At 47.4% G+C, this 12,694-nt stretch overlaps 1 protein-coding gene and 1 long non-coding RNA gene across 3 annotated transcripts; both read left to right on the forward strand.

The window, feature by feature from the left end:
- The first annotated feature begins 419 nt into the window (after positions 1–419).
- Positions 420–3,506, forward strand: KRTDAP (keratinocyte differentiation associated protein). Of its 2 annotated transcripts, XM_058707539.1 has the most exons (6): positions 420–551; positions 1,942–1,980; positions 2,072–2,113; positions 2,283–2,327; positions 3,017–3,064; positions 3,342–3,506. In XM_058707539.1, the coding sequence occupies exons 1-6, from the start codon at positions 465–467 to the stop codon at positions 3,378–3,380; spliced, it is 300 nt and encodes a 99-aa protein (XP_058563522.1). In that variant the 5' UTR covers positions 420–464; the 3' UTR covers positions 3,381–3,506. The 2 variants fall into 2 exon arrangements, with proteins under 2 accessions (XP_058563522.1, XP_058563523.1); XM_058707540.1 differs by lacking the exon at positions 2,072–2,113.
- Positions 3,507–3,946: 440 nt separating this feature from the next.
- Positions 3,947–6,815, forward strand: LOC131499444 (uncharacterized). Its single transcript, XR_009255878.1, has 2 exons — positions 3,947–4,448; positions 6,497–6,815. It is a non-coding gene; the product is annotated as an uncharacterized LOC131499444 (long non-coding RNA).
- The last annotated feature ends 5,879 nt before the right edge of the window (positions 6,816–12,694 follow it).

The raw sequence follows: 12,694 nt of genomic DNA on the forward strand, positions 1-12,694 counted from the left end.
TCATATGCAAAGTTGGAAAGGCAGGTTGAGGCCAGAGCACGAAAGGCCTTCGGTGCCATCTGAGGGGTTTATACAGAATTGGGTAGGGTGGGAAAAAGCCTGAATTATAAGAGCAGAATGAAGGATGTAAGGGAAAGAGACAAAGGCAAAAGGAGAGGCTGCTTGGGTGACACTGCCAATCCCTTGGAGGGACAGGTTCAACCTGTCTCCATCCCAGCTCCCTTTGCATGAAGCACCCCATTGCCATCTCACCTTCCTAGTGCCTGGGGCAGAGTGTCAATTGAGAAATCCAAGATAAGTGGGGAACAGTCTACACCTCCCGCTCCCAGAGCCCCGGGGGCGGGCGACGGGATCTGGGGGTGAGTCAGTGGGGTGGGGACCCCATTTCTGCTCATATCCACCTTCCCGGGAATATAAAGGGCAAGCGGTGAGGCCCCGCCTCAGAGCACCCCAAACCTGGCACCATGAAGGTCCCAGTCCTTCCTGCTGTGGTTCTTCTCTCGCTTGTGGCGCTCCACTCTGCTCAGGGTGCCTCCCTGGGTACTTCCGAGGTGAGCGCGGCGCCTGGATTCTCTCGTTCTTACCTATTACCTCCCTCAGTCCTCGATTTCTTTACCTGTACGCTCTACTGGACGCGTGGCTCTTACGTTGGACGCGATCTTTGCTTTGAATGCAAAGCAGGGGCTCTGAGGAAGGGAAGACAGGAAGAAGGGAGACAAAGTATCCCCAGGAAGACATGTAGATGAATGTGCTTTATTTCTGGAAGGGGTGGGGAGAGGATGGGCGGAGGCTGGACAACTGAATCCTGGGAGGAGACAGGGACTGATGTTGGTCGTCTGGGCTCAGCCTCACCTGCGTTCTGTTGGTCTCCCAGGGAATGTCTTCCAGGAAACTGGAAGTTTCCTCCTGTCTCTGGAGCCCAGGCCATAGCAAGGATCCCTAGGCTGCAGTCTCCAGCCAGGAGGAACTGGAGGCCCCTCTCTCCCCATCTTCTCCCAAGGTTGGGGGAGAGTGTGCTGAATTTAAAAGTCTAAGATGGGGTCACGGGCACAACTGCTTGGGACCCAAGCAAGTGAAGTCGGTGAGCAGGCAGGCTGGCGGGGCCCCAGGGGAGGTGGAGGGAACCCACCCAGTGGAAAAAGGGACAGTCCATCTGGCTGTGGCTAAGCAGGAAACTGCACCTGGTGTGGCCAGAGTTTTAAATTTTTCAGGGGGAAACCGGGAATTTGATTTGGGTATTCTTACTAATTAAAAATGTTTTATCCAAATTAAAAAACAAAAACACAACAGGCCAACCTACTGTAAGAGCTAAACATTTGGGTCTAGCCTGTAGGGTACCCGTTTGTGGCCTCTGTCACGGGAAGGAAGAAGTAAGGGACAATGAAGCCAGACAACTAAAGCAGGGCAAGTGGCAAGATGGGATGCTCTGAGGTCTGGGGGAGTGTCTGCATGGGGAAGGGAAATGGTGACTCCGACTTTGGTGGCAATCAAGTCACCAAGCAAACCCACCTCCGTCAGTTAGAGGCAGGCAGGGCACCTGGGCGGCCTGGCTCCTACCTGTGTGCTAACCTCCCCCACCTGGCTCTACGGGCCGAGCAGAGGTGTCTCAAGAGCAGCCCAAGTCAACTGCACGGCAACACTAGCTCGGTCTTCCTGGGAGGAGTTGTCTCTTCTCCACCCTTTGCTCCTGCTGCCTGCCACGGGTGTAGGCCTGGGCTTTAGCTCCTCGCCCACGCCACTCTCCAATCCCTTCTCGCCGCCTTGCTCATCTGTCCACCGTCTGTCTCACTGGAACAGAACAGGTTATCCGAGCCCCACGGAGGAGAACGGGCTGTCAGCTCGGGGACCCGCCTGTGGAGGAGGGCAGGGCTGGCAGAGAGGGTTTGGGGACGAGGACTTGCCCTTACGTGATCAGTAGGCTTTTTCCCCTTCACTTTCCAGGAAGAAACCACCATCGGTGATTACGCGGCAGGCCCTGAGGTAAACATCCTGCTTCCCCCCTCCCCGCCCCCAGTGTGAGTCTGTGCCCTCCTCCTTAGCCACCCTCACAATGCCCCGTCTCTCTGCCTAGAACTTTAACGCTCAGTTTTTGAACATCGACAAGTTGCGTGCTGTAAGTACCGTTCTCCAGTGCTGCCCCCCAATATCCACAGCATAAAGATCAGTGCCTTGGTAGAGGGCTTGTAAGGCCACCGTGGACCCCTCACCTTTTTTAGGGGGCCAGGGGCTGAGCTCTGTCCTCCCCTGAAACTGATCCTCTTCTGGTCTCTCTGTCTCCACAGGCTTTTAAGCCCGATGAATTCCTGAACTGGCATGCCCTCTTTGAGGTAAGAGCGTGGGCACCCCTTCCTCTCCTTGACCGTTCACAGGCTTTCTAGGGTGGGGTCGACACGTTCTAGTGCTAGCCCTTTTGGGTCTCTCCTGAGTTCCAGGAGGGAGTAATTGCCCTGCTTGAATGTTGCCCGTCGGGAGAAAGTTTCTTCGGGAGGCTGACACGGCCACGCTTCTTTTCCGCACGAGGCAGGCGGGGAGCAGGGCCATAAAGACAGTTCCAGAGAAGGCAGAACTTAATCTGCCAAGAGTTTCTTTGAACCCACATACCATCTACGAGGAAACTGAGGTCCTAAGTTGGGGGGCCTTGCCCACACTTAGAAGGCAAAGTCCGCGACAGGGTGGGCTTTAGAGGCTGTGTCGTGAGACTCTGCTCACACTTGCTATGTGCCCCCCCCCCCCCCCACACACATACCTGGTCTCTGAGCCTCAGCTTCCTCACCTGTGATGAGGTCGCGACAGTGCCTCCCTCAAAAGGTAGCCGTGCAGCCCAAATGAATGCATGCCTACAGAGCAGTCAGTATAAGGCAGACATGGAACAAGGGCTCAGGGAATAGCAGCTCTTCCTAGAATTATAGAACGAGAACACCATGGCCACTACAGACAGCTCGTTCACTGAGCATTTACGGATCCACGTTCCCCTGACCTGTAACACATCAGTCTCGTTCTTTCTTTTCTCTCTTAGTCTATCAAAAGGAAACTTCCTTTCCTCAACTGGGATGCCTTTCCAAAGGTAAGAGGTGGTGGGCAGTAGGAGGATAGAAGTCGGTGGTGAGGGAAGCAGCAGATGACCTGGGAGGAAGGGCGGACAGGTAACGAGATAAACCTTTCTGTCACTAAAGCTGAGGGAAATCTCAGCTACTGTCTTTAGAGAATAAGACCTGAGATCAGGGTGGAGATTCCCTTCCATCGCTGCCCCCCCGCCGCCCTGCCCCGTCCTGGGCTTCAGGGGGACTCCAGCTCCCCGCACCTGAGGGTCCCCAGTCTGACCATACCCTCTCTCCCTCCAGCTGAAGGGTTTGAGGAGTGCAACTCCCGACGCCCAGTGACTGTTCCCCTCAAGACCCAGCACTGCTGACACCCACTGGAGGAGGGACTAAGTGTGGGATCTGATCACCATCTTGTAATCACTCTCTCCGGGCTCAGCGACACCAATAAAATGTTTTCCAACCTGACAGCTCCTGTATGTGCATCTGTCCTTATCCCACTGGGCTCTAGGAGGGAATCGGGGTGAAGTAGACTCCAAGACTGGGAGGCAGAAGTCTTGAATTCTGAGAGGGTAGTAGGCAGTGATGAAGGAGGAGGTGGGAAGGGCTTATCAGGATGGCAAGAGACACCGTGTGTCCTAGCTTGTCAGGACTGGCTGACATACTTGAGGAGCATGAGGCTGCCAGTTGCTTGCTAAGATCCCCAGAATCTTAGCAAGGAATCAAACCTGCTTCTAGAACCACTGGTGCCCTCCCCCGCCTGCCTTCTGAGAACCTGATTCCTCTGGTGGTGGCAACTTGGTATAACAGAGCCATCTGGAAGCCAAGGCTCAGGACACAGTGGAAATCATACGAGCTCATCTAAGATCCTTTTTTTTTTTTTTTTTTTTTTTTTTAGAATTAGGTAGGTAGGTTATAACCTATAAATAAAGAAAACTAGTGATGTGGCCCTGGGCCTTTCTAAATCTCCACTTCTTTATCTGTGGAACGAATGTGGACATAAACAAGGATGATAATAACTACCCTGTGGCGTTGTTATGAAAGTCAAAAGAGATAAGGTGTGTAAAGCCCCTTGCACAGGGCCGGGCATACAGTAGGTACTCAACAGTGACGTGTTCCCTCCATTCCCGTAAAGAGCTGCCGCAATGACCCAGAATCATTATTTACTCACTCCCCAATCATCCATCCAACCACTGACTGCAAAGGTCTTGAAACACGGAATGGCTTCCATTTCAGTTCTGCATACGGTATTCTGCATGGAATCTCTGTCTGCTCTGTGTCCTTAAAATGTTGAATTAGTTGGGATTAATTCTGGTTTCTCTTGAAAACAGAAAATCAGAGAGCAATGGACTTGTGATGGGCTTAAGTCAAGGTTTAACAGCTGCCCTCTTTACAGGACATGGTCTCCAGGTCAGTAAAATTCCACTTTGCGAGTTTCACTGACTTACATTGACTTTTGGCCTATACAAGCTACTGAGCTTGCAAACTGTGGCCTGTAGCTTACTTGTGGAAGTGGACTACAAAGGGAAATTAAATGTGGGGGGAAGCTAAAACTTCCTTTTTCCCTCTGCAATTCTCTGGCTGGCCTAAGAACTAAACTGACGGAAGACAGATTAACGGGAGAAAAGCATACAAAGTTATTTGATGTATTTTTACACATACACAGGAGGCTTCGGAAGGAAAATGAAGACTCACAGGGGCCATTAGGCCCAAAAGCTCATATACCTTTTTGCACGAAGAATGACAAGTTGTGGGGATGTGACCAAAGGGGCTTGGACTACGGGTAATATGCTGTGGGATAGTGATTAGGAAATAAATGGGGGAAACGAATGGAAGGTAAGGGTTATTTTAGTAGCTTTGTTTATACAGACTGGAGTTGACTCCAGGTCTCTGCTGATAAGAACGTTCTTCTCTTCCTGGTACGGGCAGGGCACCTTTCTCAAGGACAATTTTATGACCTGCTTTTAGGTAGAAAGGGCAAGAGAGTCCTTCCTGCATCTGCTGTTTCTCAACTGCCTTCAGCTTAAACAGCAGTGTTATTTCAGGGGGTGGCACGTTCTGAACCCCATCACTTGGTTCCTGTTTACAAAGAGCTTCCAGACAAGACAAGTAAGACATGTGAATGTTGCTTCTATCCTTCCTGTTGGCTAACGAACAATAATAGACACACACATAAATGAGATGCAACTTATAAATGGGATCATCAACAGAAAAGAAAAAAAAAATGGAGGCTGCTCAGATGCCACAATCCTTTGAAATATTTAGCAAAGACTGAATGCTCGGAATTCGGGTGATAGGAATGAGAGTAGAGGAGGGAGGAGGGGAAGTCCTTAAGATGCATGTACTGAGTAGCTGGGTTTTAGGGAGGCCAAGAGTCATCACACACAAGTCGAGAGCGTTTTTGAGCTAAAGGAGTTCTCCAGGTGTAGACCTGGGATCGGCAGCATCAGCATTACCTGGGAACTTTTGAGAAACGCAAACCTTGGGCCCACCCCATATCTGTTAGATCAGAAACTGGGGGGAGGGCACAGCGATCTGTGTTTTATCAAGCCCTCTAGATGATTCTGATGCACTGTAGCTTCAGGACCACTGAGAAAAGGAAAGCCAGAGAATGATTAATGTCAAATCATCAAATCAGCACATCTCCTTAGAGGGAGAGGCCATCCTGTGGTAGGGGAGGGGCACCTGGAGGGGGGTGGTGACACTATTCGTGTTTTTATTTTTTCCTTAAATATACTGCAGGGGAGGAGAAATACCTTTTCATTCTACCCTTCTAGGTCTTGGCTAGGTCTCTGTAACAAAAGACAGATCAACAAGAGAAAGGCGTACACATTTATTTAATATAAATTTTACATGACACAGGAGCCTTCATAAGGAAATGAAGGCCTGAAGAAGTAGTTAACGCTGTTTTTGTGCCGGGTTTGATGAAGAGTGGCGTCATGGAAAAAATGCGATAGGATGAAGGGGTATAAAGTCAGCGTGGCAAACGAGGAAAACTTAGCAAGGTGTGTTCATTCAGATTCCTCTTGTGGGGGACTCCATCTTGGAGATAAAGATGATCCTTTCCTCAGGGTATAGGGAAGGTACTTGTCGCGTGAGAGGTCTGCTTCAGGGGAAGGTCAGAGAGTCCTTCCTGCCTCTATTTTCTCAAATTATTTCAGCTTGAAATGTTCACTATGCCAAGGCACCATATTTTGGGGTAACATGGCCTGAGCTCTGTCAATATACATTTTATACACACGTATACAGTATTTCACAGTAAGATGTTACTAAAACAAGAGATTATCTTTGAGTAACTTGTGAGTGCTAAGGGTATATACAGAGTAAAGTGGTAAGTTAATTCTAAGAGGACTGGAATCCTAAGGGAAAAAAAAGAAGTGTATACATGTTTGTGCAAACGATTGATGGATGTATTCTAGATCAAACGAAACTGACAAAAATACACCACCCCTGGCCAGGTGATTCAGAGGATTCAAAGAATGGAAGACAAGACCCCCTACTTTCTATGGAATGTGTAGGATGAGGAAGAAGCTAGGACATAGTCGCACTTCACTGTATACGTCATCCAAACAAGAGCATCTTGGGTAGAAACTATGCCACCCATTAAACACGATGTAGAGACATATGTTGAGATATGGAACAATTTCTAAGATAGAGTAAAAGGAAAAAAAGAAAGCAACAGAGAAGTGTGAATAGTATGTTCGTAAAAGACAGTACAAAGACATGTTCCAACATGCATAAAATATCTCTAGAATAAAACTCAAGAAGTAACAGCGATCACCTCTGGGGACTGATGTACTTTCACTCTGAGTCCTTCTGGATTTTATGAAAAAACAAAAAACCAAAACCAAAACCAAACCCATTTTTAACTCTGTGCACTCTTAAACATATTTAAAATAATATGTTAAAGGGGCGCCTGGGTGGCTCAGTCGGTTGAGTGTCCGACTTCGGCTCAGGTCATGATCTCACGATCCGTGAGTTCGAGCCCTGTGTGGGGCTCTGTGCTGACAGCTCAGAGCCTGGAGCCCGTTTCGGATTCTGTGTCTCCCTCTCTTTCTGCCCCTCCCCTGTTCATGCTCTGTCTCTGTCTCAAAAATCAATAAACGTTAAAAAAAATTCTAAAAAAAAAAAAAATATGTTAAAGAACTAAAACTCTGTAAGAACCCTTTGCGTTTTCAGGAAACAGGGCCTGGCGCGCCTGGGTGGCTCAGTAGGTTAAGCGTCCGACTTCAGCTCAGGTTATGATTTCACGGTTCATGGGATAGAGCCTGCTGTGACAGCAATGACAACGCGGAGCCTGCTTAGGATTCTGTCTCCTTCTCTCTCTGCACCTCCCCCAGGCCCTCTCTCTCTCTCTCTCAAAAATAAACATTAAAAAAAAATAGCATTAAGGTAACAGGGCCCAGCCCATGAACTACCCCAGACTGTGCACTTCTTACCGAATCAATGAAATCAATTTCCCATACCTCTTTGTTACTCAGTGTGGTCCTTGGACCAGCAGCATCAGCATCACCTGGCTTGTGAGACATTCCGAATCTCAGCCCAACTCACAGCTGATGAATCAGAACATGCGTTTTAACAAGAACCCCCCCCCCCCCCCCCCATGGTTCATATGTAAAGTTTGAGAAGCACTGCCTGGTGCATCAGGTTAAGTGCTGTGTAGAAATGTCTTCAAGGAGCTTATGATCCGGCTGAAGATAAAGGAAGTACACATATAGAAAGTGCTGGAAACCACTAGAAAAGAGTGTTTAAATTCAGCAAAAGGGAGAAATTCCTTTTGAGTCAGGGTAAGAAAACTAGGGGAACTTATGTTTCAGCTGGGCATTCACAATGGGACTAAAAAACTACAATTTGATTTCACCCATATGTAGAATTTAAGAAACAAATGATCATGGGGGGAGAAAAAGAGAGAGGCAAACCAAGAAATAGACTCTTAGCTATGGAGCACAAACTGATGGTTGCCAGAGGAGAGGTGGGTTGGCTGGGCGATGGGGATTCGGAAGTGCACTTGTGGGGCATCTATGGGGCTCAGTGGGTTCAGCGTCCGACTTCAGCTCAGGTCATGACCTCTCAGTTTGTGAGTTCGAGCCCCACATCTGCTGTCAGCAGAGAGCCCGCTTCAGATCCTCTGTCCCTCTCTCTGTCTGCCCCTTCCCTGTTTACACTCCGTGCTCAGCATGGAGTCCAACGTGGGGCTCGATCCCACGACCCTGGGATCATGACCTGAGCCGAAATCAAGAGGTGGACACTCAACCCCCTGAGCCACCCAGGCACCCCTTAAATATTTGACTATGAACTATTTCAAACATTCATAAAAATATGACAAACCACACTAACAAAAAAAAATAAACATTAAAAAAATTTTTAAAAAAGAAGTGCACTTGTGATAAGCACTGGGTGACATATGTACGTGATGAATCATTAAATTGTACACCTGCAACTAATATAATACTGTAATGTTAACTAACTGGAATTTAAAAACTTAAAAAATAAAAAACATAAACAGCAACAACAATAAATTCTATGGCTACCTTTAGAGGCTGCCAGGGACCAAATCATTATTTTGAGAACTGATAAACAAAGGGAATAGATAAAGCGTTTATTCTCTTTCTTGTATAAACGTACCTCAGGGCAAACCAACAATTTTTCCTACACAAAGATTTGCAGCTAATAAATGCAAATGGAATAATGGAATTATAATGTTATCATTTTTGCAAAACTTAATAGTGGATGGAGGCTGATGTCAATGACTGCTAAAACCCACCAGGTGAAAGTCTGACGGGGCACTCTAAAGGGGTGAGGTCAGGCTGACAACCTGTGAACCGGTGGATTGATCCTACAAGACTATGGTAAAGGAGGCCGGCCCCTGCAGATCTGATAGAAGGGGCAGATCACCACCGGGAACTTCTTGCCAAAAGTCACCCCCCAAATCTGACTAAACCTCTGGAATCTAGATCTAACTACCAGTCTGCAGGGGGAAAAAAGGTACAGAGGAACCTAGTAAAGTGTTCCATGGAGAAGAAATTGGCCAACCCCCTTCCCCCTGCCGCTTGCATTTCCCATGGGAAATTCCAAAGGCCTAGTAATAACTCAGTTTCGTCAGTAAAAAAAAAGAGGGGGGAAAGAGGGGGGGGAAGAGAGGGGGGAAGGAACTTAAAGATAAAAACAAATTTGGGGCGCCTGGTTGGCTCAGTCGGTTAAGCGACTGACTTCGGCTCAGGTCATGATCTCGCAGTTTGTGAGTTCGAGCCCCGCGTCGGGCTCTGGACCCTACTTCAGATTCTGTCTCCCCCTCTCTTTACCTCTCCCCTGCTTACACTCTGTCTCTCTGTCTCTCAATAATAAATAAGCGTTAAAAAAAAAAAAAGAAGATAACAGATTTAAGGAGCTATCTGTAAATGCAATGTATAGATCTTACTGGTATCCTGATTTGAACAAATCAACCAAAAAAAAAAAGATCTATGAGATGATAAAAACTTAACAGTGACAGATTGATACTGAGAAATTATTCATCTCTTTCAAACATGAAATGGTATTGTAGTTATATTTTTTATTATTATTTTTGAGAGAGAGAGAGAGAGAGAGAGAGAGAGAGAGAGACTGTGAGCAGGGGAGGAGTAGAGAGAGACAAAGACACAGAATCTGAAGCAGGCTCCAGGCTCTGAGCTGTCAGCACAGAGCCTGATGTGGGGCTCCAACTCACAAACCGTGAGATCATGACCTGAGCCGAAGTTGGGCGCTGAACTGACTGAGCCACCCAGGCGCCCCTGTAGTTGTTTTTTAAAAAGCATCTTTCCCTTAGAGATACATAATGATGAATTTACAGGTGACACGATAAACTGCTTGGGATCTAATCTAGTGGGGCGAGGATGTTGGGGTGCATGTAGGAAACAAGGTCGGTAACACCTGGAGCTGAGTGGTGACTACATGAGGGTTCATTATACTAGCTTTTCTAACTCTTGTACATTCTGAAAATTTCCATGATAAAAGTTTTAAAAAGCATACGTTCATACTCTTGGAGCCAGGGAGAGGACAGAGGATGGTCCCCCTCAGCGGGCAGAGCATACGCCCAGACCCGGCAGTGCCGGATCCTAGACGGGACGTTGTAATTCAACGTGGCTGCAGTGTAGGTGTTGAAGACTAGAAATGCAGGTTGGGTCAGACGATGGAGGGCACCGATGCAAGGCTGGGAGATCTCCACTCCACCCTGTGGTCAGCGAAGGTGGTCACAGCTGCGACAGCCACCCTTATTCGGTTCTTATCACAAGCCAGGCTTTATGCCAAGTGCTTTGCATATATTATCTCAGTTGAGCCACATAACAACGCTATTAGGTTGGCATCATTTCCCCATCTTACAAATGAAGAAACTGAATCTCAGAGAGATAAAGTCATTTGTTTAGGCTCACACAGCCAGTACCCGGCAGAGCCAGGATTAAACCCGCACACACCTATGTTATCCCCGCTTTAACTGTGGTAGGTTCTAACTTCATTTGCTTTATATGCTGGGGTTCCATATAAGATGTTGCTGGACAAGAATAATACGGGTACCTACTAGGAGTTCAGAAACAATACAGATTGGCCCAGTTTTATTCACAATAGGGAACGGCAGCTGTTATTATTCTGCTATACAACTCCAGTCCGATCGCGACCCAGACAGATTCCTGTTTGGAGAACGGATACTCACAACTGCATTCATTTGCTTTCTTCTAACAGGTGAAGAAACGGAAGCTCAGAAGAGTGAGTTGCCTTTCCCATGGGCAGCCCGGGAAGTGACAGCAGAGCCGGCTTTCCCACCCAGTTGTTAAGACTCCAAAGATCTTTTAACCATTTGAATTTCCTGTCTCCGTAAGACAGAAAAAGCCCCCGGGTATTGACGCCTGCCGCGTGTAAGACACTGTGTTGAGTGCTTTCCATTCATGTTCTTCTTTAATTCTTACGACTTTATGCAGTAATGTTATCATGTCCATTTTACAGAAAGGAAAGTAAAACTCATAGGGGCAAAGCACGGTTGGGTTTAACTTACTGTTACTGAAGCTTCTCATCAAAGTCCTGAATGACAAAACCAACACTGAGGTCCAAAGTTGTGGATATGTGCGTGAAAGTCTTGTGTGTATCACGATTTTCACAGTAACAGTGTTTGCAGGAGCTCAAAGGTGGAAACTACCTAACCGTCCGTCAAGAGGAGAATGGAAAAACGACAATGTGGTATATCCACCCAGTGGAACGGTAGGTATCTGGCAGTAAAAATCAGACAGAGCTACAGGTCTCAAGCAGGCTCAGTCTGAAAAACATAATGTTAAGTGAAAAAAAAACAAGTCATAAAATGATACCCACGGTGTGAAGCCATTTACGTAAAGCTTAAAAAACATGTTTGTGTTGGGGCGCCTGGGTGGCGCAGTCGGTTGGGCGTCCAACTTCAGCCAGGTCACGATCTCGCGGTCCGTGGGTTCGAGCCCCGCGTCAGGCTCTGGGCTGATGGCTCGGAGCCTGGAGCCTGTTTCCGATTCTGTGTCTCCCTCTCTCTCTGCCCCTCCCCCGTTCATGCTCTGTCTCTCTCTGTCCCAAAAATAAATAAATGTTGAAAAAAAAAATTAAAAAAAAAACACCATGTTTGTGGGTATATCCATTTGCAGTAAAAGTGCAAAAAAAAAATAGATGGGAAGGATCTTCATTAACCCGAGAATGGTGTTACCTCGGGGGAGGGAAGAAAATAGGATCAAGGAAGGTACAACCAGGGCTCTATCTCTGTCTGTAATGTTTTAGTTCTGTCCATCTTTTTAAATATTTTACTCTTCAGGCAATCTCTACATCCAACGTAGGGCTCAAACTCACAACCCTGAGATCAAGAGTCACATGCTCTCCCAACCAGCCAGCCGGGTGCCCTATAAGGTTTTAGTTCTTAAAACAAGTCTGAAGCAGATAGGTTATGCAAAATGTTAAAATGGATAAAGCTAAGGGAATGTGTACACCAGGCTTTGTCAGTATGGTTTGTCATATTTTGATGAATGTTTGAAATAGTTCATAATCAAATATTTAAGGGGTGCCTGGGTGGCTCAGGTGGTTGAGTGTCCATCTCTTGATTTCGGCTCAGGTCATGATCCCAGGGTCGTGGGATCGAGCCCTGCGTTGAACTCCATGCTAAGCATGGAGCCTGCTTAAGATTCTGTCTCTCTCTCTCTCTCTTTCTCTCCCTCTCCTTCAGCCCCTCTCCCCTACTCACACACACACACTATCTCTCAAATAAACAGATAAATAAAATAAAATAAAATAAAATAAAATGTAAAAAAAAGGGGGGGGTGCCTGAGTGGCTCATCAGTTAAGCATCCAACTTTTTAAATTTTTTTTAATGTTTATTTCTGAGACAGAGACAGAGCATGAGTGGGGGAGGGGCAGAGAGAGAGGGAGACACAGAATCAGAAGCAGGCTCCAAGCTGTCAGCACAGAGCCTGACGCGGGGCTCGAACTCACAAACCGTGAGATCATGACCTGAGCTGAAGTCGGTCGCTCAACCGACTGAGCCACCCAGGTGCCCCAAGCACCTAACTCTTGATTTGGGCTCAGTTGATGAGATTGAGCCCCACGTGGGGCTCCGTCCTGACGGTACAGATTCCCTCCCTCCCTCTCTGCCCCTCCCCCTGCCCAATAAATGAACATTA

This window comes from Neofelis nebulosa, chromosome 17, assembly GCF_028018385.1.
Source record: "Neofelis nebulosa isolate mNeoNeb1 chromosome 17, mNeoNeb1.pri, whole genome shotgun sequence".
Classification (NCBI taxonomy): domain Eukaryota; kingdom Metazoa; phylum Chordata; class Mammalia; order Carnivora; family Felidae; genus Neofelis; species Neofelis nebulosa.

Excerpts from the sequence above, each read along its gene's own strand:
- KRTDAP (XM_058707539.1), top strand. The coding sequence starts at position 465 with ATGAAGGTCCCAGTCCTTCCTGCTGTGGTTCTTCTCTCGCTTGTGGCG. Across the intron at positions 552-1,941 it reads CCTCCCTGGGTACTTCCGAG|GAAGAAACCACCATCGGTGA; the intron begins GTGAGCGCGGCG and ends TTCACTTTCCAG. Across the intron at positions 2,328-3,016 it reads ACTGGCATGCCCTCTTTGAG|TCTATCAAAAGGAAACTTCC; the intron begins GTAAGAGCGTGG and ends TTTCTCTCTTAG.